The sequence below is a fragment of the Pseudophryne corroboree genome, chromosome 3 (genome assembly GCF_028390025.1).
Source record: "Pseudophryne corroboree isolate aPseCor3 chromosome 3, aPseCor3.hap2, whole genome shotgun sequence".
Taxonomy (NCBI): Eukaryota; Metazoa; Chordata; class Amphibia; order Anura; family Myobatrachidae; genus Pseudophryne; species Pseudophryne corroboree.
Window position 1 is genome coordinate 69082024 of NC_086446.1, and position 26514 is coordinate 69108537.

Consider the following 26514-nt stretch of genomic DNA (forward strand, 5'->3'; position numbering starts at 1 on the left):
TGACACACACACACATATGTACGTACACGCGCGGCTCCTGACACACACACACACACACATATGTACGTATACGCGCGGCTCCTGACACCCACACACATGTACATGCGCGGCTCCTGGCACACACACACACGTACACGTACACACGCGGCACCTGACACATACACGCGTGTACGTACACACATACACACCTGACATACACACATGTAGGTACGCGCCACCTGACACACACACGTACACGCACGACACCTGACACACACGTACGTACACGCACGGCACCTGACACACACGTACGTGCACGCACGGCACCTGACACACACGTACATACTAGTGATGATGGGTTCGGTTTGTCGGAATCCGAACCCCCCAAACTTCACCCATTTTACACGGGTCCGAGGCAGGTTTGAACCTTCCCGCCTTGCTCAGCTAACCCGAGCGCGCCGGAACGTTGTCATCCCGCTGTCGGATTCTCGCGAGATTCGGATGTCTGCATTCTTGGACATGGAACCCTTTTCAGTCCGTCTGGTCCGGGTGTTCGGTTTGTTGTTTTGCCAAGTACGTGGATTTAATCTGGAACCTGGATCAGGTGAGTATAATTATCTTTTATTTTCAGGTACCCGTGGATTCTACATGAGGACCGACTGCTTCATGTCAACATAGGTAAGTATGTGTGTGTCGGCAGGTGTGAAATAAAGTTTTACTTTCACGGTGTCTGTCTCCTGTTTTTATTTGGGTATTTTTTTCCCAGTAGAACTACAGGTACCAGCGGGCCCGTTTTTCTCCCGCATGCTGGTACTTGTGCTTCTCCAAGTACCCGCTTGCGGGGAAGACTTGCTGGGACTTGTAGTACTACTGGAAAAAACAATATTCTTTCAATTTTCTCAAGGCTATCAGCCTCCCATCCGCAGCCCTTGGATGGGGGGGACAGCCTCTGGCTTCACCTCTGGCCCTTGGTGGCTGAGGACCCCTTGATTAAAGGGGTCCCCACTCCCCTAGGGTACCCCGGCCAGGGGTGACTAGTTGGATATTTAATGCCACGGCCGCAGGGCACTGTATAAAAGTGACCCCCGGCTGTGGCATTATCTGTCCAGCTAGGGGAGCCCGATGCTGGTGTAAAAAATACGGAGGACCCCTACTCTTTTTGTCCCCCATATTTTTTGCACCAGGCGCAGAGCCCGGTGCTGGTTTTAAAAATACGGGGGATCACCTGTCCGTTTTTTCCCCGGATTTTTAGAACCAGAACCGGCTCGAAGAGCCCGAGGCTGGTTATGCTTTAAGGAGGGACCCCACGCAATTTTTTTTTCGGGTTTTTCACATTTCACATTCCATTTAAAAAATAATAATAATCTTTTAAAAAATATATAAATAATACTTGTGCCTCCAAAAAAGACAAACCAAGTACCTAATCCCTTCTAATATAAATAGATATGCTATTACCAAAAAAGAAAACTGACACCACGCACTCACACGTACAAGCAATGCATTTCACGCCTACCTCCAGCCTCAGTCACAGGCTGCTGCCACCTACCCCCCTCCCTGCATCAGCTGCAAAGGCAGCAAAATATTTTGACCAAAGTCTAAAGGCCCATACACATTAAACGATGTCACTCTGTGAGCGACATCGTCTAATGTTTCCCCCTCCTGGGCCGGCCGGCGGCCGACTGTACACACTGAGCGATATGACCGCTCATATCGCTCAGTGACGTCACGACAGTCCACATCCTTCATGCATGACCTACCGACAGCGACGATTGTTGCCGACCCGCGGGGCCGCGCATCGTTCGTCGCTGGCAGCATACACACTTAACGATAAAACGAGCGACGTCGCTCAAGGAGGGGGAAAATGAGCAACGTTGCTCATTAAATCGTTAAGTGTGTATGGACCTTAAACAATTCGGTTTGGTTAATAAAATAATTTTGCACAGAACAGTGATGTTATACAAACATTTTCATTAAACATTTAAAAAAATCAAATGTTTATTCTTACAGTGAAATTTTACATTTCTGAATAAAAAAAATTAATTTAAAAAAAGCGATGAAATTCCATAGACAAAAAACCTTACGGTTTCACATGTCCCATTAAGGCTTCTTAGACATGATCGAAATTTCAGAAACCTGTTGTAACTCTTCCACTCAAACTCCAAAAAGCAATGAAATTCCGATCACTAAGGCTGACGCCATAATGGACGTGTTCCTTGCGCAATACAGATATGGTATGCCATCACAGCCTGTGGGTAAGTGCAGATTCAGCACTCTCACAGAGTGAGATTGCTGTCACTCACACAATGGTGGAGCTGCTAATTCACAGATTTGTGTGCTCATTGGAATACACACATGCAGTCTATGTAACTGAAGGTCTGAGCGGTTTTGTGGTGCTCCCATCCCACACAGTGCCCACAACCATCCCATTCGGTCACCACAACAATCCCACCTTGTTACAACATCCTTCTAACTCCATACATCCATCTCACTTAGTATACACATTTAGCTCCCTCAAACATCTTGGTTAATTGCTAAAACTATAATACCCTATCTACGGTCTATGCATCTACACTTACTTTCCCTATACACCCCCATGCTGCCCTGTCTTCCCCAATCCCTACTGCTGTGTTCTCCCATCTGTGCTAGTCTGTACTAACTTATCTGCACCATCTGTCTTTCCCCACCTGTGCCTTGCCTGTACCACCGTTTCCTTCTCTCTGTGCTGCTCAGTGTTTCCCTCTTCAACATCACTCTGTCTCCTCCAGTACATGGCACACTGTCTTCTCTCCCATCTGCACCAGTTTTCTACCCATCCATGCCAGTGTTTTCAACCCATCTGCACCATTTCCTCCATCTGCACCGCTCTGTCTCCCTTCCCATACTTACTCAGCCGCTGCGATCACTTCTGCCTGTCTGGTCCCGGAATTGACGTCAAGAACCCTCCCTGCAAACGCCTGGACACTCCTGCCTTTTTCCAAACACTCCCAGAAAATGGTCAGTTGACACCCACAAATGCCCTCTTCCTGTCAATATCCTTGCAAACGCCCGTGCAAAAAGATTCTTCGTACAATCCATCACTGGGCACCGATCTGCTTTGTGCCCATGCAACGCGCCTGCGCATTGTGGTGTATACACTTGTGGAGTTCTGGCCTGATCGTAGCGCTGCAAAAAAAGCTATCATGCAATCAGGTCGGAATGATCCCCGATATGACAAACATTTTACGTAAAATTTTGGAAAGAATATTGTCCTGGTGCAGAGTGACATCTAGTGGACTTTGAGGGTACAACTGCATTGTATGACATCACATAAACTCAAAAGGTCAGACTAACATCAGTGATTTGTGGAACAAGACTGATATCATATGTGTAGACACCAACTGCAGCAATTATCTTGGTCAACTGTTATTGATGTACAGTAATATAATTGTTTACTGATGTCTAATTGCTTTCAGTTGTCTGCTGTGTCTGTAATGTGTAGATGTCCTGCTTTCTATCCATCAGTGATGTGCGGTGGGGTGAGGCAGGTGAGGCAGAGCCATTCCTGTCATATTAACATTTGCGCCAGAGTTTTGACTATATAAAGTATATGAAAAATACAAAGAATATGTATATATTTTCTTTGCATTATTCGAATCATTTTTATAGTCAAAACTCTGGAGTAAAAAGTCTATGGCAGGTGAGGCCTAACTTTTCTTCACGTCTCTGATCAAAACTCACCAAATTTCCAGGAGTTTATACTGCTGCACCTGTGTATAATGCCCACATGTATATACTGCTGCACCCGTGTATAATGCCCACATGTATATACTGCTGCACCTGTGTATAATGCCCACATGTATATACTGCTGCACCCGTGTATAATGCCCACATGTATATACTGCTGTACCTGTGTATAATGCCCACATGTATATACTGCTGCTCCTGTGTATAATGCCCACATGTATATACTGCTGCACCTGTGTATAATGCCCACATGTATATACTGCTGCACCTGTGTATAATGCCCACATGTATATACCTCTGCACCTGTGTATAATGCCCACATGTATATACTGCTGTACCTCTGTATAATGCCCACATGTATATACTGCTGCACCTGTGTATAATGCCTACATGTATATACTGCTGCACCTGTGTATAATGCCCACATGTATATACCTCTGCACCTGTGTATAATGCCCACATGTATATACTGCTGTACCTCTGTATAATGCCCACATGTATATACTGCTGCACCTGTGTATAATGCCCACATGTGTATACCTCTGCACCTGTGTATAATGCCCACATGTGTATACCTCTGCACCTCTGTATAATGCCCACATGTATATACTGCTGCTCCTGTGTATAATGCCCACATGTATATACTGCTGCACCTGTGTATAATGCCCACATGTATATACTTCTGCACCTGTGTATAATGCCCACATGTATATACTGCTGCACTTGTGTATAATTCCCACATGTATATACTGCTGCACCTGTGTATAATGCCCACATGTATATACTGCTGCACCTGTGTATAATGCCCACATGTATATACTGCTGCACCTCTGTATAATGCCCACATGAACCCTTCGGCTCATATATTGTGTGTAAATCTGGCTCTGGTACTAGCCAGTGCCTCCTGAGCCATTTACCTCACCGCACGTCCCTGCTATCCAGTGCATCCTATCCACATAGAAAATGAACAATAATATTGTACCGGCTTTTATATCATAAAAAATAACCTAAATACAAAATTTTTCAATTATCTGTTCCAAAAAATGTAAAAAAACCGGGGGAAGAAATTTTTTAGAATCAATATTATATAGAAAATATAGGAAACTATAGATTTGGTGGTAACAATATTTTCCCCTGTAAATCAGAATGTAGTTGTCTTATTGATACAGTGTTTGCTTACAACAATGACTTTTGATGCGCTATCTCTTGATGAATGCATTATTTTCTCCATGAGCTCCATAAGGAAAGCTGTGTATTTCTATGAATATATATCCTTGACAGTGATCAAACATTTTATTTTGGCATGGTTCCCTGTTCTCCAGGCAGTAGCTCTTCTCCCTTCTGGATCTTCTCTAATATCTCCGCCGTCTGTCTGACCTCCATCAGGGACTGGATTCTCTCCTGATATCCTGGTTTGACTTCATGTTCCTCATTCTGTATCATCAGGTCAATGTATTCGGTGGTTGACAGAGGGTTTGGTATTAGAGCGATTTCACGGAGGCGCTTCAGACTCTGGGAGGACTTCTTAATAAGGTCAAACACGGCTTGTTTCACAGTACTATACTCCTTGTTTAGTTGTATGAACACCTTTTCTGCAGTCATCACCTCTCCAGAAGCTGCTTCATAATTTTTTTTCAACTCTTCATAGGTTCTTTTTTCTGTTTTAGTCACGTAATCCCACTTATATTTCTGATTGTAATGAACATTCCAGATACATTTACCTGGACACACTGTACAGTAGTTATTACACATAGCAGCACAGTTATATTTCTCTTTGTCATCAGCAATCTGACAGGGATAGTGACAGGTAAAGTGACATTTCTGGCAGTTGGTTATGAAGCCATGTGTTATCACCTCCTGTACTGGATCAGTTGTGGTTACCTCATACTCAAAGTCTTCATTTGCTGCCATACGATCCTTCTTGTGCTGCAGAACGTCCTGTGTCTTTCTTATTTCATCCAGTTTCATTAGCCCAGTCTTTATCTGTGGCTGTAAGGCCTGTAGCATAATTTGAAGCTTTTTCCGTTCCTTTAGGACTTCTTTGGTCAGTGTTAGACTTTTGGTTTCTATTTTACTCAAATCACTGAAAAATGTTTTCATACTGTGCGCCCCCATCTTCCACAACCAATCATTGACACTCATGTCACTCTGATTGTTGGCAAATAGAGCTGAATTGTTGAACTTGAAGTGAACGGGGTCATCCTCACTGTCCACAGGGCAGGGGACATCAGCTGCTTTTATGGCCTCCAGTACTGGAGGTCTCTCCCCATCTGAGAAGTTGATCAGCATCAGTATGTTGTCTCTGATATCTTTCCCAAAGATAGAGAAAATAGAATTAAAAATATATTTCTGGGTGTGTGTCAACCGAGCCAAAGAAGCCTGAACTACAAAGCACACAGCGTCTATCTGATCAATACCACCGCCAGCTGTAAAAAATGTATGAATGTCCTCTGTGATCTTCTTGTCCTGTGCTATTCCTCTTGTGTCTCCAAACCCTGGTGTGTCTATCAAGGTGAGGGAATATTCAATTTGGTAGTCACTTTCATGGTTCATCTTGTAGGCTGTAACTAGAGAGGTTTGGCTGTGAGCCTCAGATTTATTTGTGACCTCGTGTACGAGTTTGAACCTAAAGTCATCTTTCCATTCCACACCCAAGATGTAGTTGGCCATCCCATTGATCAGGGTTGTTTTTCCTGTTCCTGTAGCTCCTACTAATAGAATCACTTTATTAGGTATCTGAATATTTTCTTTTCCCAAGCTGTATTTATGATATCCAGACTCACAACTATCTGTGTAAAGCTGATATATGGAAGGCTTTCCTTTTTCTGTTCCCTTTGAGAGCATCATATTTTCTTTAATATGCTGACATTTGCTATAAGAGGATGTTTTATTTGTTGTCATATCTACAATCTTATCACTGGGAGCATTGACCCCAGAGTCACCACATTTGGCCGACACATTTGTGCCTTGTATGGCTTCAGGTGGACTAGTGGGAAGAGTTATTTCACCTTCTGTAACACTACTGGCAGCACTGAGTCCTGGATTACACACTGCAGAGTATCTGAACTGATACTTTCTATGAGGCTTTAGTCCTGTAACTGTGATCTTCTGATCTTTATTCTTTGTTATAAAATGTGACCAGTTCTCCTCCTCAGCAGATCTATAGTCTACGTGATATCCTACTATGAACTCTTTCCCAAAGTCTGCAGGGCTGAGGGTGAGCTCCATACTATCATGGGTTCTACCGCTGATAACTGGGGGATTTGGTTTAGTTGGAGGCTCAAACTTTGCACTCAGCAAATCCCCATCTGCATACAGGTAAATAGAGACTCCAGGATTACTCTGGTCAGTGATAGATGAGATAATGAATTGGGTCTCCTCACTGGATGCATTGGTGTCAGCAAATTCCTGAAATGCTCTCACACATCTTCTGGCATTCTTAACAACATCTTTGTCCTTGAACCACATTGAGATATTTTTATTCTTATAGACATCGTGTCCAGCTGTTTGGAGCCAATTACACATATCAGAAAGATATGGCTCCTCATTTAATGATGTAAAATTGTAACACAAAACATAGTCAATCAGAGGGTCAGATATTAGTTTGTTTCTTGCAGTCTCAGTTGGTAATACTTTGATACTGGGCAGCACTGTGAGATAAGAGCTCACAGTATCCATCTCCTGTTGCTTACTGCTAAAAAACTGTGTAATGTGGAGACTGTCAAATGGAGATTGTTGTATACTAATTAAGAAGTCAGCAAGTGCAGATTCCTCTGATCCCCCATCACGGATAGCGGGTAAGATCTGTGCAAGCTGCTTCTGAAATGTGAGTTTAAATCGATCACACAGCTCTCTGAGCTGAATGATGTTATTCTTGATGTCAGGAAATTTCTCTGCAGCCGGATGTCTCATCAGGTCATTGCACTGTATGGTAACATCTATCATTTCCTGTATCACCTTTTCTGTCCTGAATACAAGATCTGCACTAATATCTCTAACCAATTGGTCAGTTTGACTATCCAGTTTCCTCAGTGGATACAGCCAGACTTTCACAGGTACAGCCTTTTCCCCTCTCTCTCCTAGTAGCTTCGGGAGGTCAGTATAAATCTTTATGGCATCTTCATATGTGACCGGATTACTCTCCAGGGCGAAGTCTCCATGAAACTTACAGCTACATTTTTTAACTTCTTCCTTTTCTTTATCATCCATTTTCAGATCTCCCTTTCCTTCAATTGTAAGTGAGGGAATCTTTTTAATCATGACCTGGAGATTTCCCTGTATATCCTGACTGTTCTCTGATTTAGACAGCTCACGATCAAATATAAAGAAGGCTTGAGCACCATATAAAATACCAGTGACCACATGGGTGGCCGTCCCTTTGTCAAACACATCATGGTTAGTCATGTTCTGGACACCTACATGGTTCATGCTCAGCTGATCAAATCTTGTGGTTCTTGAGTACTTTAGGGTGACTCTGGCTTGGTTCTTAGATGTCCTAGTGTCATTTAGGTAAAGTGCAGATCCACCAACTTCTATCAGACCAGAGAGGAAACTGGCTTTCATAGATGCTGTGATATCCAGGGCTGATGATTTATCAGAAACAGTGTCTGAAGCTATAAAGTCAAATGATGTATTATCTTGCGGTGTTGATGCCACATTCTCTCCCAATGCCTCATGGTTCCATAATGTTATTCCTGAATAATAACAAAAACATTTAGTCACCTGTATCTTAACAGACTCCTTCCTGAATCTAATGTAACCTATTTATTTTACAACACATCAGACATAAACTCCTCATACAAGGAACAAGCTATGACTATATCATTGCAGCAGAAGTAATCTAACAGATAAAGACAAAGGAAGATACATATATATAGTGATTCAAAAGTCGCAATACACCCTTTTTTTTCAAAAACTGCAGAAAATGGGAAAACTGAATACTCCAGTAAGATATGGGTGAGGTGGGCTATCTTTTAGGGTATGTACCGAACATGGGCGCCATCTTGAAATCGGCCGTCTTGCGCTGCAGACACAGTGATAGGATCACTGAGGGTACATACAGCTGTTTGTGCCTCTTGATCCCCTGAAAAGTGTTTGATCAGTGTTTCTAGAAAGGAACCACGTTTTCTCCCTTTGTAAAAAATAACTACAACTTTGGGAGCGTCTAAACATACAAATTTAATTGGGCCAGTAAAGGTATTACATCTTTTGCGCCATTGAAGGTGTCACATCTCTTGATCCATCATTGGCATCATTATTCCTTGCCCTTCGGAATTTTTGTTTGGCTGGTGGAAATTATCATTATCCACCGCATTATATATGTTTAGATTTATATATACCCCTGAGGAGGTCCTACCAAAAAAACAAAACGCATGGGAGTTTAACCTAATAAGGTGATTAGGACACCGGGTATACATTGGCGAGTCCCCACCACTGAGCTCACATCCTGGGGTGGTTGGTGGCACTCATGTTCATGTCTGCTTTATGTAACCTGGTTGTCTCTTTGAACACACCTTGTATGTAATGTTGAAAGTATACATTATATTTTATATTGGATGTTACCAATAAACATCGGAATTTTACTAATCGTAGGTTTTATATCTTTTTGGTGAGAAGTTATTTTCTAGGTGAAATATCTGGTTGAGTACAACAGAGCACTGTATCCTAAAGAGATCTGGAAACTTATTCCAGGTTGGAATTCTCAATCGAGTCCAATAGAAACACAGTGAAAGAAACCAGATATATCATCAATTCTCAAACCCTATATGGACTTTTATATGGACAATTGGTTGTGATACTTTAGCACCCTCCGGGTAATTTTTTTGGTCTACATTGCTTTTGTTCCCGCTAACAGGTGCTGCTCTTGTGAAGCGCGTGAGAGGGTAAACCTTTTTGTATGTATATATATATATATATATATATATATATATATATATATATATAAAAATACGTGTAAGCAGCACTCACGAAACAGGGTATTAGCCGACTCTGGTGCCCTCCTAGGTACCAACAGCAAGGTCCCACATAGCATAGATGAAGAGGTGGCACTCAGATTGAATGAAAGATCAAACGCAGGTAGATGCAATCGACTTTTTCGTCACCAGGATAAAACAGTGTACAAAACATACCTCCTAAATAGCATTTCCCCACCCACGTGTAAGCACCGGCAAACCTGTCCCAGGTGTGTAGATGCCCACATGTGACGTCATTAACCAGAGATTGCTGCTATAGAAACCAACAATACAAAACATCCACACTAAAACAGTATTGGCTGGTATTTCATGCAAATGGAAACAAATTAGCTAACAAAGTTACATTGTAAACTGTATTAATCACGGGAACACCGTTAAAACAGTATGTAACGATTGCAGATTGCACACATTATTGTGAACACGCAATATTATACCCACTTAGCACTATACTAGGATATTTTAATATATACAACAATAGGTGAGCTGGCGCCTGAGGGTTGAGTCAACACCCTGTTATGATTCCTGTACTCCAGACCAGAGGAGATCTTGAGGCAGAGGTCTGAGTACAAGGAAAATATGCTGGTTGTGGGAGCAGGAGAGCCTAGTAACCCCTGGCGCCCTAACTCCGTTGTCTCGCCCGTGTTATCAGAAATCCCCTGCGAGACTATGGTTGCTTGAGCCCATGGCAGCCGCGTTCGAAGGGCGGATTATGTCTGCCCAACCCCGATGCCCCCGCAGGTCTTAATGGGAGACAAGGGGAAATCCGAGACAGGGTGATAACAAGGGGCCCTCTGACTAAGCAACCAGGCCAGGGGTTACAAGCTAACTAACTAAACCAAAAGTATGTGCGGACTAGCCGCCAGGGAAAAGGACAACCAAAGATCCCCTGATCCGTTACTCCTATCCAACACCGCTGGATACCAGAGTGGATCTGTGGGAGCGGAATCCTCCGCAAAAGCTCCAGAACACAAGAAACTAAATAATAAACAGTAAGCGGACAAGCCGCAACACACGGCTGGGCCGCGACTCACGAACACCACAAGATGTTAAAGGTGCTCGGTCAGACTCCAGGAACAGATGACAAACTTCCGAGTAAGGATCTCTGAGGACAGGAACAACCGGATTGAGCAGGACTGGAAACTCTCTGTAGCAGACACAGGCAAACAGGAAGCTATCACCGGCGTCTGTAAGAAGTCCTGAGGGTGCCTTTATTCAGGAACCCTCCAATCAAGATCCAGACAGGGTAATCTACTGAAATGCCGTGCAGCTTGTATGCTGCACGGCCAGCACATAATAAGGTAATCAGGACAGACCCAGCAACGGGGAACGCGGCTGAACGTGGCGTCCCCGTTGCTAAGGTCAGAGCGGCTCCATGCGCCCGGCGTCTAGCGTTGCCAGGGAGCCGGCGGCTGAACGCGCACGGCGTCCCTGGTTGCTAGGCGCCGGGCCGCACCGCCGAGCGGACCCCGGCGCCTAACAGTACCCCCCCCTTGAGGAGGGGTCAAGGAACCCCTAAAGCCAGGTTTCTGAGGAAATTCTCGAAAAAATGCCCTTTTGAGCCTTGGGGCATGAAGGTCCTCATCCAGGACCCAAGACCTTTCCTCTGGCCCATAACCTCTCCAATGTACCAAAAAATAAAGCCGACCCCGAGACAACTTGGAATCGAGAACCTTCTCCACCAAGAACTCCTGCTGACCCTGTACATTTACTGGTGATCTCCCCTGAGATATTTTACGAGGAAATCTACTGGACGAAACATATGGTTTAAGCAATGAGCAATGGAAGGTATTTCCGATCCGTAAAGTTTTTGGTAAATGTAACCGGAAAGCAACTGGATTGACTTTTTTGATAATGAGAAATGGTCCAACAAATCTAGGACCCAATCTGGCTGAGGTTTGTCGAAGTTTAATGTTGCGAGTCGACAACCACACCCTGTCTCCTACTTTAAAAGTGCACGGCCGCCGGAGCCTGTCAGAAATTTTTTTTTCCCGGAAAGCTGCTTTTCTGAGAGCCAGGTGCACTTTTTTCCAAATAAGTTTGAGATGAGAGGTCAGGGCCAGAGAGGAGACAGAGGAATGTTGAAAAAATGAATTAGCTCTGGGGTGAAAACCAAAAACTGCAAAAAATGGAGACACATTGGTGGAGGAATGACAGGCATTATTATAAGCAAACTCCGCCAATGGAAGAAACTCAGACCAGTCATTTTGGAGTTTGGCCGAGTACAAACGCAAATATTGTTTAAGAGATTGGTTAACTCGCTCAGTCTGTCCATTGGATTGGGGATGATAGCCGGAGGTTAATGATAATTTCATCTTCAACGAAGCACAAAAAGACTTCCAAAATTGTGCAATGAATTGTGGACCCCGGTCTGAGACAATATCAGTGGGTAAGCCATGGAGTCTGAAAACATGGCGGAGGAACAAGACTGCCAATCCCTGGGCAGATGGCAATCGGGGAAGAGCAATGAAATGGGCCATTTTGCTAAAACGGTCCACTACCACCCATATGACTCGGCATCCGGCTGACAGAGGGAGGTCCACCACAAAATCCATGGAGATATGCGACCATGGCCTAAGAGGAACATTCAAGGGCATAAGTTGACCTATAGGCAAAGAACGGGGAACTTTATGCTGTGCACAGACCTGACACGAAATAACAAACTCTTTAACGTCTTTGGAAAGACCAGGCCACCATACTGAGCGGGAGACTAATTCCAAAGTCTTAGCGATTCCCGGATGCCCGGCAACTTTGCTATCATGAAACTCCGTCAAAACAGTTGCTCTCAAAAACTCAGGGACAAAAAGACGACCAGCAGGAGTATTTCCAGGAGCTTGATGTTGAAGCAGCTTTAACTGGGTAAATACATCCTGTGTGAGGCCTGCCCGAATGACTGAAGACGGAAGTATGGGAGTAACAGGACTGCTGTCTTGAACTGGAAGAAAACTGCGTGACAGGGCATCTGCCTTAGTATTTTTGGAACCTGGCCTGAAGGTGATAATGAATTTGAAACGAGTAAAAAATAAAGCCCAACGAGCCTGCCGGGCATTCAGTCGTTTAGCTGATTCAATGTATTGAAGATTTTTGTGATCAGTCAAAACTGAAATGGTATGGGTCGCTCCTTCAAGCCAATGCCTCCACTCCTCGAAAGCCCACTTAATAGCCAGCAATTCCCGGTTACCAACATCGTAGTTGGATTCTGCAGATGAGAATTTCCTGGACATAAAGGCACAAGGATGTAATTCGAGGGAATCAGGATCCTTCTGAGAAAGGATAGCCCCTACTCCAACCTCCGAGGCATCAACCTCAACAATGAAAGGCAATTCTGGGTTGGGATGTCTAAGGACGGGGGCTGAGACAAAGGCTTGTTTCAAGGCCTGAAAAGATAACCCAGCTTCACGTGACCAATTGGTAGGGTCTGCTCCCTTCTTAGTCAGAGCCACAATGGGAGCTACTAGGTCAGAAAAAGAGTGAATAAATCTTCTATAGTAGTTCGCAAACCCTAAAAAGCGCTGAATTGCTTTTAAGTTGGTGGGTTGCGCCCAACTAAGGATGGCTTGGAGCTTCTTTGGTTCCATACGGAATCCCCGAGGGGAAATAATGTACCCTAAAAAGGATACCTCTGTGACATGAAATTCACACTTCTCCAGCTTGGCATAAAGGTGATTTTCACGTAATTTCTTTAGCACCTGACGCACCTGGGTAACATGTTGTTCTACAGAGTCAGAGTATATCAAAATATCGTCTAAATAGACTACAACGAACCTTCCCAGAAACTCACGGAGCACATCGTTAATGAGATCCTGGAAAACTGCCGGAGCGTTAGACAGGCCGAATGGCATAACCAGATACTCATAGTGGCCTGACTGGGTACTGAATGCCGTTTTCCACTCATCCCCTGACTTGATTCTGATGAGGTTATATGCTCCTCTCAGGTCAATCTTAGAAAAAATCACAGCCGAACGTAGCTGATCAAAGAGGACAGAGATCAGCGGCAGAGGGTAAGTATTCTTTACTGAGATTTTATTCAAAGCTCTAAAGTCAATGCAGGGTCTGAGAGAACCATCCTTCTTCTCTACGAAGAAGAAACCTGCACTTAAAGGGGATTTAGATGGCCTGATAAATCCTTTCTCAAGGCTTTCTTTCACATACTCATTCATGGCCACAGTTTCAGGACCAGACAATGCATATAACCTTCCTTTAGGCAACGTGGCACCAGGAATTAGCTCAATGGCACAATCATAAGGCCTATGGGGAGGCAGAATATCCGCATTGCCCTTGGAAAATACATCAACGAAATCCTGGTATTCCCCAGGAATAGGTGCGGGAACGGCGGCAGCTACTCGGATAGGAAGCGTAATACATTCTCTACTACAGATGGTACCCCATTGTAAGATCTCCCCCGACTGCCAATCAATGATGGGATTATGAAAGGCCAGCCAAGGGTGACCCAGAACTACAGGAACTGCTGGACAATGGGTAAGGAAAAACTCAATCTTTTCAGAATGCAGAGCTCCCACCGAGAGTAAAACAAGAGGTGTACATAGAGAAATAACCCCATTGGACAAGGGACTCCCATCTAAACCATGCATGGTGACACACCTACCCAAGGTTAACTGAGGAATACCTAAGGCCTTGGCCCATGTTAAATCCATAAAGTTCCCTGCAGCTCCACTGTCCACAAAAACAGAGACCGAGGAACAGAGGCTGCCAAAGGAAACTTTAGCAGGAACTAACAGTGAATTATTTGAGGAGATGAGCTGCAGACCAAAGTGAACCCCCTCACAACTCACTTGGTCAGGAAGTTTCCCGACTTGTTCGGACAACTACGGGCAAAATGTCCCTTACCTCCACAGTATAAACAGAGACCAGAATTTTGCCTCCTGGTTCTTTCCTCCGGAGACAATTTGGAGAGACCTATCTGCATAGGCTCCTCCATGTCTACAGGAATGGAAAGAACACAAGGAGCAGACCCGACAGATGCCCCTTTTTCAGCCCTCCGCTCTCTGAGCCGACGATCTATCTTAATAGAGAGCTCCATGAGTTTATCGAGAGTCTCAGGAGCGGGATACTGAAGGAGACTGTCTTTTATAGATTCAGATAAGCCGAGGCGAAACTGACTGCGCAGGGCTGGGTCATTCCATCCACAGTCGTTCGACCAACGGCGAAACTCCGTACAATAATTCTCTGCGGGATTCCTACCCTGTCTAAGAGCACGCAACTGACTCTCAGCGGACGCCTCTCTATCAGGGTCGTCATACAATAGCCCTAAAGATTTTAAAAAGGCGTCTACAGACGATAAGGCCGGGTCGTCTGTCTTTAAACCAAAAGCCCAGGTCTGAGGATCCCCCTGAAGCAGAGAAATAATAATTCCAACCCGCTGAGCCTCTGTACCTGAGGAGACTGGTCTTAAACGAAAATAAAGTTTACAAGACTCTTTAAAATTAAAAAACTGTTTTCTATCCCCAGAAAAACGGTCAGGCAGATGCATTTTTGGTTCAGGGATGACCCTCGGGGAAGTCCGTAACAGATCTTCCTGTGACCTCACCCGGAGGGACAGATCCTGAACCATCTGAGTAAGTTCTTGAATCTGACTAACTAGAAGCTGGCCAGGATTTGGCCCAACACCGGCGGGATTCATAAGGCCGACAAAATCTCCCAACTGAATAAGTGAAAAAAAATTAACTCCTGTTAATTAAAAAAATTTCTTTTGTCGGGCCGGTGATAATGTTATGATTCCTGTACTCCAGACCAGAGGAGATCTTGAGGCAGAGGTCTGAGTACAAGGAAAATATGCTGGTTGTGGGAGCAGGAGAGCCTAGTAACCCCTGGCGCCCTAACTCCGTTGTCTCGCCCGTGTTATCAGAAATCCCCTGCGAGACTATGGTTGCTTGAGCCCATGGCAGCCGCGTTCGAAGGGCGGATTATGTCTGCCCAACCCCGATGCCCCCGCAGGTCTTAATGGGAGACAAGGGGAAATCCGAGACAGGGTAATAACAAGGGGCCCTCTGACTAAGCAACCAGGCCAGGGGTTACAAGCTAACTAACTAAACCAAAAGTATGTGCGGACTAGCCGCCAGGGAAAAGGACAACCAAAGATCCCCTGATCCGTTACTCCTATCCAACACCGCTGGATACCAGAGTGGATCTGTGGGAGCGGAATCCTCCGCAAAAGCTCCAGAACACAAGAAACTAAATAATAAACAGTAAGCGGACAAGCCGCAACACACGGCTGAGCCGCGACTCACGAACACCACAAGATGTTAAAGGTGCTCGGTCAGACTCCAGGAACAGATGACAAACTTCCGAGTAAGGATCTCTGAGGACAGGAACAACCGGATTGAGCAGGACTGGAAACTCTCTGTAGCAGACACAGGCAAACAGGAAGCTATCACCGGCGTCTGTAAGAAGTCCTGAGGGTGCCTTTATTCAGGAACCCTCCAATCAAGATCCATACAGGGTAATCTACTGAAATGCCGTGCAGCTTGTATGCTGCACGGCCAGCACATAATAAGGTAATCAGGACAGACCCAGCAACGGGGAACGCGGCTGAACGTGGCGTCCCCGTTGCTAAGGTCAGAGCGGCTCCGTGCGCCCGGCGTCTAGCGTTGCCAGGGAGCCGGCGGCTGAACGCGCACGGCGTCCCTGGTTGCTAGGCGCCGGGCCGCACCGCCGAGCGGACCCCGGCGCCTAACACACCCTTTGTTACAAAAAGTACAATAGTAGGTGAATCTCTACAGTCTCCTCTTTTTCTTCAATATATATTCACCTTTAGTGGATTAGCAGTGACAGCCTGGTCTCTGAGTAATTACTCAGAGACCAGGCTATCACTGCTGATCCACTAAAGGTTTTCACCTAAGTGAATTCCTGCTACACCTGAGTATCTAGATTTCACTTTCATGTAGTCGACCCATGAGGATTGTCGGACGACTCAAATAGAAAGCCCCTCTGATACTAAGGGTTTTTTATATTGCTGTGTCGGGTATCCATATCAGCTTATTTTTGATAATACTTACCATACAGTTAAGATGTACCCCTGATGAAGTCTTATAATAAGACGAAACGCGTTGGAATTCTTGTTCTTCCTTTATGATGTCACCTCTGAATATATATTGAAGAAAAAGAGGAGACTGTAGACATCTTAAACGGAAATTCACTAAGTGTGGAGCGACTTATTACTCCTTTTACAAATGAACCATGGACTTTGAACTTGTTTTTATGTATATATAATACATTTTATGATGGAACATGTTGCCACCATGTTTTGACTCTTAAAGGTGTGAATCATAAGTGCCTTTTGTAACACAGGGTGTTGACTCAACCCTCAGATGCCAGCTCACCTATTGTTGTATATTTCTTTTGTCAGTTCCTCCTAGCAAGGAAATTAGGTGAATTAGGCTGCCAGTCATAAATCTTTATCACCACATTAGTTATACTCAAATAGCGCAGAGAGAGAGTATTGTTTGTGTGTATAGGATATTTGAATATTTAAGAAAGCTATAAAACCCTACTAAATCACAGCATTGTTAATAATCTGTAATGAAAAATAATTAGTAGGACTAAAGAAAGCAGTGAAGGTATGGATCCACCTGGCTTCTTTTCTAAGTAAACGTGAGGACCTATCCCCACCTCTCATTAACGGGGGTTCATGGTCAATAATAATATAACGAAGTGACAACAAGTTATGTCCTGCTTGCAAAAAATGTTGTGGAACGGGTTGGTCACTGGACCCTTTTAACAAAGCAGCACGAATTGCTGACTTATGATTCGAAATCCGTTCTCTCAGTGTCCTGTCCGACTTCCCAACATAATAAAAACCGCAGGGACATATCAGCAAATACACTATAAACTTAATTGTACAGGTGACTCTATGATTAAAATAATATCTTTTCCCACTATGCAGGTGACAAAATGAATTGCCAGTTATTAAAGACCGGAAAGTTACACAGTTAAGACACCTAAAGCATCCCTTCTGTAAAGTCAGAAACTTTTGTTCACTCTGGGATGATTGTAACCCAGTGATGTCAGTACGCATTACCCAGTCCCTAATGTTCTTACCCCTAGTAAAACAAGGCATGAGACTGGTACCACCTAGATTCAAGTCAGCATCACTGGATACAATAGGCCACAGTTGTTTGGCCATCTTCGTAATCGTCCCACTCATAACATTAAAATTATTAACCCGTGGGAGTCTTGATTTTTCCACTGTTTTTCTAGAACCTTTAAGTAAGTCACTGCGTGAACAATTCAAGGCTTTGCATTTAGCTTTTTCCAGCAGCCCATGATCATAACCACGGCTAACAAAATTAGAGATCATCCGGTCTATCTGCACTACAGCCTTATTTCTTTCACTACATATCTGTAACGCTCGGATAAACTGAGAGTAAGTAAGACTGTATTTCATAGGTTTAGGATGAAAGCTGTTAGCCTGAAGAAGTGTTGTACGATTGGTCGGTTTGCAGAACAAATCAGTCACAATCAAACAATCTACAATAGAAACCTGAACATCCAAGTAGTTAACACTTACTGGATCTATCACATATGTAAATTTCACAGGATGTTCACTCTAAGCTTTCGCAGGGCGCTGCGCCCTGCCCCTTTTTTGAGTGACAGAATGCCGCCCTGCCCGTTTGTGCCTGCCCTGCTGCCCTGCTAATGACTGCTCTTCTCCCCCCGCCGCGCTGTCACTTCTCCCCCGCGCTGTCACTTCTCCCCCCGCGCTGTCACTTCTCCCCCCCGCCGCGCTGATAGCTCTCAGCTGAAGGCGGAGACAGGGTCAGCGTGCAGTGGGGAGGAGCAGCCAACCAGAGCCTGCGGTGTCTCTCGCCAGTCCTCCGACATGGTTTGACTCCTTCTCACCATGGCGCTGCGCGCTGACCTGGGCACCGCCGTCAGCATCAAGAGACCGGCCCCGCTGACCCGGCACAGCGCTCTCCTCCGCAACGGTGAGTGCCGCTCTGCATCTGCCCTGTGCCCATCCTCCCCTTCCTCCTAGTCCTCTCTCCCTGGTGCAATGTGCCTCAGTGTTCTCTCCCTGGTGCAGTGTGCCTCAGTGTTCTCTCCCTGTTGCAGTGTGCCTCAGTGTTCTCTCCCTGGTGCGATGTGCCTCAGTGTTCTCTCCCTGGTCCAATGTGCCTCAGTGTTCTCTCCCTGGTGCAATGTGCCTCAGTGTTCTCTCCCTGGTGCAGTGTGCCTCAGTGTTCTCTCCCAGTTGCAGTGTGCCTCAGTGTTCTCTCCCTGGTGCAGTGTGCCTCAGTGTTCTCTCCCTGGTGCAATGTGCCTCAGTGTTCTCTACCTGGTGCGATGTGCCTCAGTGTTCTCTCCCTGGTGCAGTGTGCCTCAGTGTTCTCTCCCTGTTGCAGTGTGCCTCAGTGTTCTCTCCCTGGTGCGATGTGCCTCAGTGTTCTCTCCCTGGTCCAATGTGCCTCAGTGTTCTCTCCCTGGTGCAATGTGCCTCAGTGTTCTCTCCCTGGTGCAGTGTGCCTCAGTGTTCTCTCCCAGTTGCAGTGTGCCTCAGTGTTCTCTCCCTGGTGCGATGTGCCTCAGTGTTCTCTCCCTGTTGCAATGTGCCTCAGTGTTCACTCCCTGGTGCAATGTGCCTCAGTGTTCTCTCCCTGGTGCAGTGTACCTCAGTGCTCTATCCCTGGTGCAGTGTGCCTCAGTGCTCTCTCCCTGGTGCAGTGTGCCTCAGTGCTCTCTACCTGGTGCAATGTGCCTCAGTGCTCTCTCCCTGGTGCAGTGTGCCTCAGTGCTCTCTCCCTGGTGCAGTGTGCCTCAGTGCTCTCTCCCTGGTGCAGTGTGCCTCAGTGCCATCTCCCTGGTGCGATGTGCTTCAGTGTTCTCTTCCTGGTGCAATGTGCCTCAGTGTTCACTCCCTGGTGCAATGTGCCTCAGTGTTCTCTCCCTGGTGCAGTGTGCCTCAGTGCTCTATCCCTGGTGCAGTGTGCCTCAGTGCTCTCTCCGAAGTCAAAAAATATTGAAGTACACACATCACGTACAAACTACACACATATGGCTCCGTGCGCGTACTTGTTCTGCCGTGCGTGCGCATATTCGCAATTTGCGTATGATCGCTCCCGCGGTCCTGCGTATTAGTGCGTGGTATGAGTAATTACGGTAGGGTTTGTGATCGCATGGAAAAGCCATAAACACACATTACATATTTAATCCAAATAGTGCACAATGTACACATAGTCTTCCTGCACCACACCAGCAAGTTACACTAGTTTAAATGATATAAGAACAAAGGGATTCACCTTTACAGGATAGGGGGGGACAGAACTAGGTTATAATGTAGTGTTTGGTATCCAGCTGTAGGGTATATTAAGGGCAATATTCAAGTGTTTATTTGCAGACGATCGCACGCTACTGCGAATAGTTATGTGCAGGAGCAGAATATAAATATTAACTGTATGTACTGTACATTTGGTATGCGGCGGGAACCCAGAGGAGACCATCTGCAAGTACACCTGGAACAGACATCGCCCACCTATTCAAACCGACCTATGACCTCTCCTGTACTGTAAATGACCATCCCTGTGTCGTATGGTCTTCTCCATTTGCCTTTTTCTGCTTTAAAGGACCCACACTCAATTTTTATTTTAAATTGTGCGGACAATTTTAGAGTGGTTGGAATCCTGTGGCATTTGGGGGTAATAGCATTACCAATCTGACCGTGGGAACCAGTGATTTGGTGCTGTATTTTATCTATTTTTGTTCCTTTTTATTTTGAATTTTAATGTATATGGATATATCTTTTTAAGATACAATAAATTTGTGTATTTTTTTGGATATCCATCGCTTTTTATCCACATATCCATTCCATACTGGTGGTTCACCAGTGAAAATCCAGGTCTCCTCCAGCAGTGAAAGAAACCTTTCAAGGAATATAGGGCATTGTTGAAAGGTGAGTGCCCTTTCTGAGGGACGGGGCGGTGTTAAATCTCGTGTCTGAGGAATAAGGGTGTCCGAGGAGAATGTTTAAAGAAACCTTTTGAAGTATATATCCCACTTGGAGGAGGTTAGTCGAAAGGTGCGAACCTTTGCCAAACCGCGAGGTGGAAAAAGTCGTGGGATCCCTGTGGTCCAAGAATTTTGGATATTACAACCATGATATTATATGATACCATTTGATTAGTATGTTGTAGCGCTTGTGAACCTCCCCATATTTTGTATTGGACCATCCCTGTGTCCAATGGACAAAGAGATTACAGTTTCCATTGTGTTAGGTTTTGGACTATTGTATAAAAAGCTGGCTGCATGCCCGGCCCCACACAGACTCTGAAGGTCATCTACCTTGATGACTGAGGACTGGGCCGGGAAGCGCAGGCGAAACCAAAAACGTATGTACCATTGACTGTAGCCATTTTTCTATTGTATTGTTATTGTAACCCCCTTTCAGTAATTATATGTTGGTGTGTCAGAACCCGGCATTTTAAATACAATCTGGTGTCGTGTCTCTTTTCCCTGCTAAGGTTATAAGTGTATTTCAGTCACACGTGTAGCTGCTAAGTGCACACAGAGTGTCTTTGGGTGTGTGCGCGCTGCGTGTACTTTGTACGGCCAGCGCCGCGTTTGTACGCAAAGTATGTACATGGGCCCTCATTCCGAGTTGTTCGCTCGGAGTTTTTCATCGCATCGCAGTGAGAATCCGCTTAGTGCGCATGCGCAATGTTCGCACTGCGGCTGCGCCAAGTAACTTTACTATGAAGAAAGTAATTTTACTCACGGCTTTTTCCTCGCTCCGGCGATCGTATTGTGATTGACAGGAAATGGGTGTTACTGGGCGGAAGCACAGCGTTTTAGGGGCGTGTGGATGAAAACGCTACCGTTTCCGGAAAAAACGCAGGAGTGGCCGAGGAAACGGTGGGAGTGCCTGGGCGAACGCTGGGTGTGTTTGTGACGTCAGCCAGGAACGAAAAGCACTGAACTGATCGCACAGGCAGAGTAAGTCTGAAGCTACTCAAAAACTGCTAACTTGTTTGTGATCGCAATATTGCGCATACTTCGGTCGCACTTTTAAGAAACTAAGATACACTCCCAGTAGGCGTAGGCTTAGCGTGTGTAACTCTGCTACAATCGCCTTGCGAGCGAACAACTCGGAATGAGGGCCATGGTACGGAGCTCTGTACGCTAACGGTGTAAAAAGTACGGAGGCTAAGATTTGATCACAGCGGCCGCAGCGGCTCCATTTTAAAGTGTATTTAATGTGTTTTTAAAGTGTTGCTTTTAGTCCTGCATGTAAATCGACATTTACAATTGGGGGCTCCTCCAGTTTTTCACATGCTCACAGGCTAGCAGGTCATAGATTACTTTAATCTATAAGCAAAGGGTGGAAAGATATCTATGTTAAACCTTTTTCTGGTTGCTGGATGTTTTAAAACCCTATTTGTGTGCTGTTAGATTGCGTCTACTCTGTCTGTTCTGCAGAGGTGCTGATAGAACCCGTAAAACAGGGAAAAAGCTATTTAAAAATCTGTGAAACTGTTTTTGGCGCCAAAAGCGTACACAAAGGGCACCAATACCCTCTCACATTGTTGCCGCAAGGTTTAGATTGCTAGATTTGTTTAGATCTATGTGAAATCGGATACATTTGTTGCTATATATGTAAATTTGAAATAAAAGTATTTAAGGAAGTAAGTATAAAGCACAACACGCAAGTCTGGCCCAGTCATAAAGGGTTACACAGAACAAGCGTGAGTTGTGCTTGTGAGTGAGTATAGTTAGCATTGCTCACATTTATAGAGGTTGTGGGATTTGTTTTATTGCGGACGCACGGTTTTGTACATGTGGCTCGGACAAAGTACGGGACCGCGCACGTAGCGTAAAAGGCATGCACCGTCGCGTGGTTACGCAAAGTGCGTAAGAGAGCGGATGCTGAGGACAAATTACACGATAGTTCATTCAATTAAAAGGTGGGATAGTAGCCATACTACAATAGCACATAACTATCCAGTTTCAAAAGCAGATTAGTGTAAGACTTTTCGTTAAACTGTATTGCCTCTGGAGGAAAAGCTGCCGATCAGAAAGAGTGGGAACATTTTCTGTACAGAAAAACGCTGTGTATTTGTGTGAGCTTAAAGCAGGAGTGAGTGGGTTGAACCCTGTGAATTCGGGATCCCGTTGTTTGGTACACCAAGTAAGCGGAGGCTTGGCGGCGTGAGCCGGCTGACTTACGTTAGTATAGATTGAAATACGCAAATCATGAGGAGATTTGCAGAGGAGCATAATAGGGAATTGTGCATTGTGTAGTATTGAAGTAAAAAGGTTTTTTGTTACGCTCCGGCTGAGGGTCGCAGTTTGTACATTGACTCGTGGTCGTAAGGCGGCTAGGTAACAAGTACCTATACGCTATGCGGTTGGACCGCATGTTTGTGGGTGTGATACGTGATGCAACTTGATACCCCTTTTATGAGCTTTTGCGTAAAATCGCGGTATCATTAGCGCCGTGTAGATCATACGCAAGCGTGATTTGTGTATAAGGGAGTTTTCGCTGGTCTCTCTCAGGAAAATCTCCAGCGGTAGATATTTGCTGGAAAAAGGTAAGTTACTCCTAACACTTCCAGTAAATAGAAATCAATTAGGGACCTCACTGGGTACGCGGTGGTCACTATTGGAGTGAGTCGTGGTACATCAGCGGAGAAGGGGTGGGTGAAAGCGCTCTAAGAACTTTCACCGTCTATTCGTGACGTGCATTGGGGATTGTATAAAAGGAAAAAGTCCGCGATGGGATCCAATTGCACAAGCGGTGGACGTATGGTAGCCAGGGTTCAGGTTGAAGAGCCGCGGCCCAAGGGGTCAGCGAGGTTTTTTATGTGTGGGAAATATGGTCCACATGCTGAAGACTTTTTGTCTGAATGGGTACGTATGACTGCAGAAGATAGGGTATCATTCCCTAGGGTGGGCAGCTTTGAGCCAGAGGTATTACAGAACTTAAGGATAAGGATATGTCTAATAAAATCCAGAAAACAAAGGATTAGACATACAGATTGTCTAAACTTGTGGCAGCAAGAGGGGTATGTGCAAAGGGAATTAGCTCGCACAGCAGGTTCCAAACCTAGTGGGAAAACAATGGTGACCGCACCACCACCACCACCACCATATATTGATGGGGAGAAATTGGCTAGAAGCAATGGTGCATTGGTACAGGATAAGAAAGTAATTGATAAATGTACTAACGCTAACCCTTGCCAGCTGTATCCCATTTTAAATTTTCCCCAGGATTATGAGCAGGAAGATGAGCCCAGCACGATATCGACACTCTCTCTAGCGGTCACCATACAGGACACCCAGGTGGGCACGACCCAACCACCAAGAGTAGTAGCGAGGCCCCCTAGCGGAGGGATAAGTGAGGTCGTGTCCACAGGTAAGTACAGCACCATACACTATGCAGAAACAATAGCTCCTCACATTATAGAGTCAAACCAGAATGACATAATTGAATTAAATCCCGTAAGGGTGATTGCAGTCCCCAATGGGAAGACTGATGCTCAGGGAGTAACTCAAATCAGGAACATTGCCATGCATTGTCCTTGGTCCCGGGCAGAGTTAATGTCAATTATGTCAGAATTTCCCGATCCCAGAAAACATCTAGTCGGATGCCAGAAGTTCATTAAAGAGTTAGGTAACGCCCATGAGCCCATGGCCGTAACTAAGGGGGGGCTAGGGGGGCATGTGACCTGGGCGCCGTCTTGGAGGGGGCGGCGAGACTGGCACTTTAATCCCCCCTAACGCCACCTTCCTATACGGCAGCGTTCGCTTAGAAGACAGTGCTGCGCCGCCTATGAAGAAACCGAGCACCGCATCGCTGAGATGAAACTGAAAATAAACTACATTTCCCAGCAGCCCATGCTGCCGGGAGCTGTAGTTTACTTTCAGTTTCATCTGTGCAGCGTGTGATGATGTGCCCGGCAGAGCAGGATTAAAGACTGAGCACAGGGGATGTTACCCCCCTCCCTCCCACCCCGCCAGTGCATTTAATCATTGCAGACAGTGCATTGCTGCACTGCACTGGTAAGAATTATCCTGGGGTCCGAAAAGGGGGCGGGGCTAAACGGCACTTTACACAGTGCCATGCCAGCCAGGTTGTGTCTATGTTACCTTCTGACAGCCAGCCAGCCAGCAGCATGGGAAAGAGGAGAGGAAGAGAGCAGCAGTACAGCCTAAATAGTGAGTATCACTCAGGGAAGGGTCACTATATTAGAGATGAGCGCCTGAAATTTTTCGGGTTTTGTGTTTTGGTTTTGGGTTCGGTTCCGCGGCCGTGTTTTGGGTTCGAACGCGTTTTGGCAAAACCTCACCGAATTATTTTTGTCGGATTCGGGTGTGTTTTGGATTCGGGTGTTTTTTTCAAAAAACCCTAAAAAACAGCTTAAATCATAGAATTTGGGGGTAATTTTGATCCCAAAGTATTATTAACCTCAAAAAACATAATTTACACTCATTTTCAGCCTATTCTGAACACATCACACCTCACAATATTATTTTTAGTCCTAAAATTTGCACCGAGGTCGCTGTGTGAGTAAGATAAGCGACCCTAGTGGCCGACACAAACACCGGGCCCATCTAGGAGTGGCACTGCAGTGTCACGCAGGATGTCCCTTCCAAAAAACCCTCCCCAAACAGCACATGACGCAAAGAAAAAAAGAGGCGCAATGAGGTAGCTGTGTGAGTAAGATTAGCGACCCTAGTGGCCGACACAAACACCGGGCCCATCTAGGAGTGGCACTGCAGTGTCACGCAGGATGGCCCTTCCAAAAAACCCTCCCCAAACAGCACATGACGCAAAGAAAAAAAGAGGCGCAATGAGGTAGCTGACTGTGTGAGTAAGATTAGCGACCCTAGTGGCCGACACAAACACCGGGCCCATCTAGGAGTGGCACTGCAGTGTCACGCAGGATGGCCCTTCCAAAAAACCCTCCCCAAACAGCACATGACGCAAAGAAAAAAAGAGGCGCAATGAGGCGCAATAAAAAAACCACGGTTAGGTGGTATATATTATAATAATAATACAATTATGGATGGACGGACTGCCTGCCGAGTTCCGACACAGAGGTAGCCACAGCCGTGAACTACCGCACTGTACACTGGTTGATAAAGAGATAGTAGTATACTCGTAACAACTAGTATGACACTATGACGACGGTATAAAGAATGGAAAAAAAACCACGGTTAGGTGGTATATATTATAATAATAATACAATGATGGATGGACGGACTGCCTGCCGACTGCCGACACAGAGGTAGCCACAGCCGTGAACTACCGCACTGTACACTGGTTGATAAAGAGATAGTAGTATACTCGTAACAACTAGTATGACACTATGACGACGGTATAAAGAATGGAAAAAAAACCACGGTTAGGTGGTATATATTATAATAATAATACAATTATGGATGGACGGACTGCCTGCCGACTGCCGACACAGAGGTAGCCACAGCCGTGAACTACCGCACTGTACACTGGTTGATAAAGAGATAGTAGTATACTCGTAACAACTAGTATGACACTATGACGACGGTATAAAGAATGAAAAAAAAAACACGGTTAGGTGGTATATATTATAATAATAATACAATTATGGATGGACGGACTGCCTGCCGACTGCCGACACAGAGGTAGCCACAGCCGTGAACTACCGCACTGTACACTGGTTGATAAAGAGATAGTAGTATACTCGTAACAACTAGTATGACACTATGACGACGGTATAAAGAATGGAAAAAAAACCACGGTTAGGTGGTATATATTATAATAATAATACAATTATGGATGGACGGACTGCCTGCCGACTGCCGACACAGAGGTAGCCACAGCCGTGAACTACCGCACTGTACACTGGTT

General features: G+C 45.3%; 1 protein-coding gene across 1 annotated transcript in view; it reads right to left on the reverse strand.

The window, feature by feature from the left end:
- Window positions 1-4995: 4995 nt before the first annotated feature.
- Window positions 4996-26514, reverse strand: part of LOC135057170 (uncharacterized) — a 76468-nt gene continuing 54949 nt past the window's right edge. The window contains exon 2 of the mRNA XM_063963069.1: window positions 4996-8396. Within this exon, the coding sequence (XP_063819139.1) occupies window positions 4996-8396 (3401 nt within the window). The remainder of the gene's footprint in view (window positions 8397-26514) is intronic.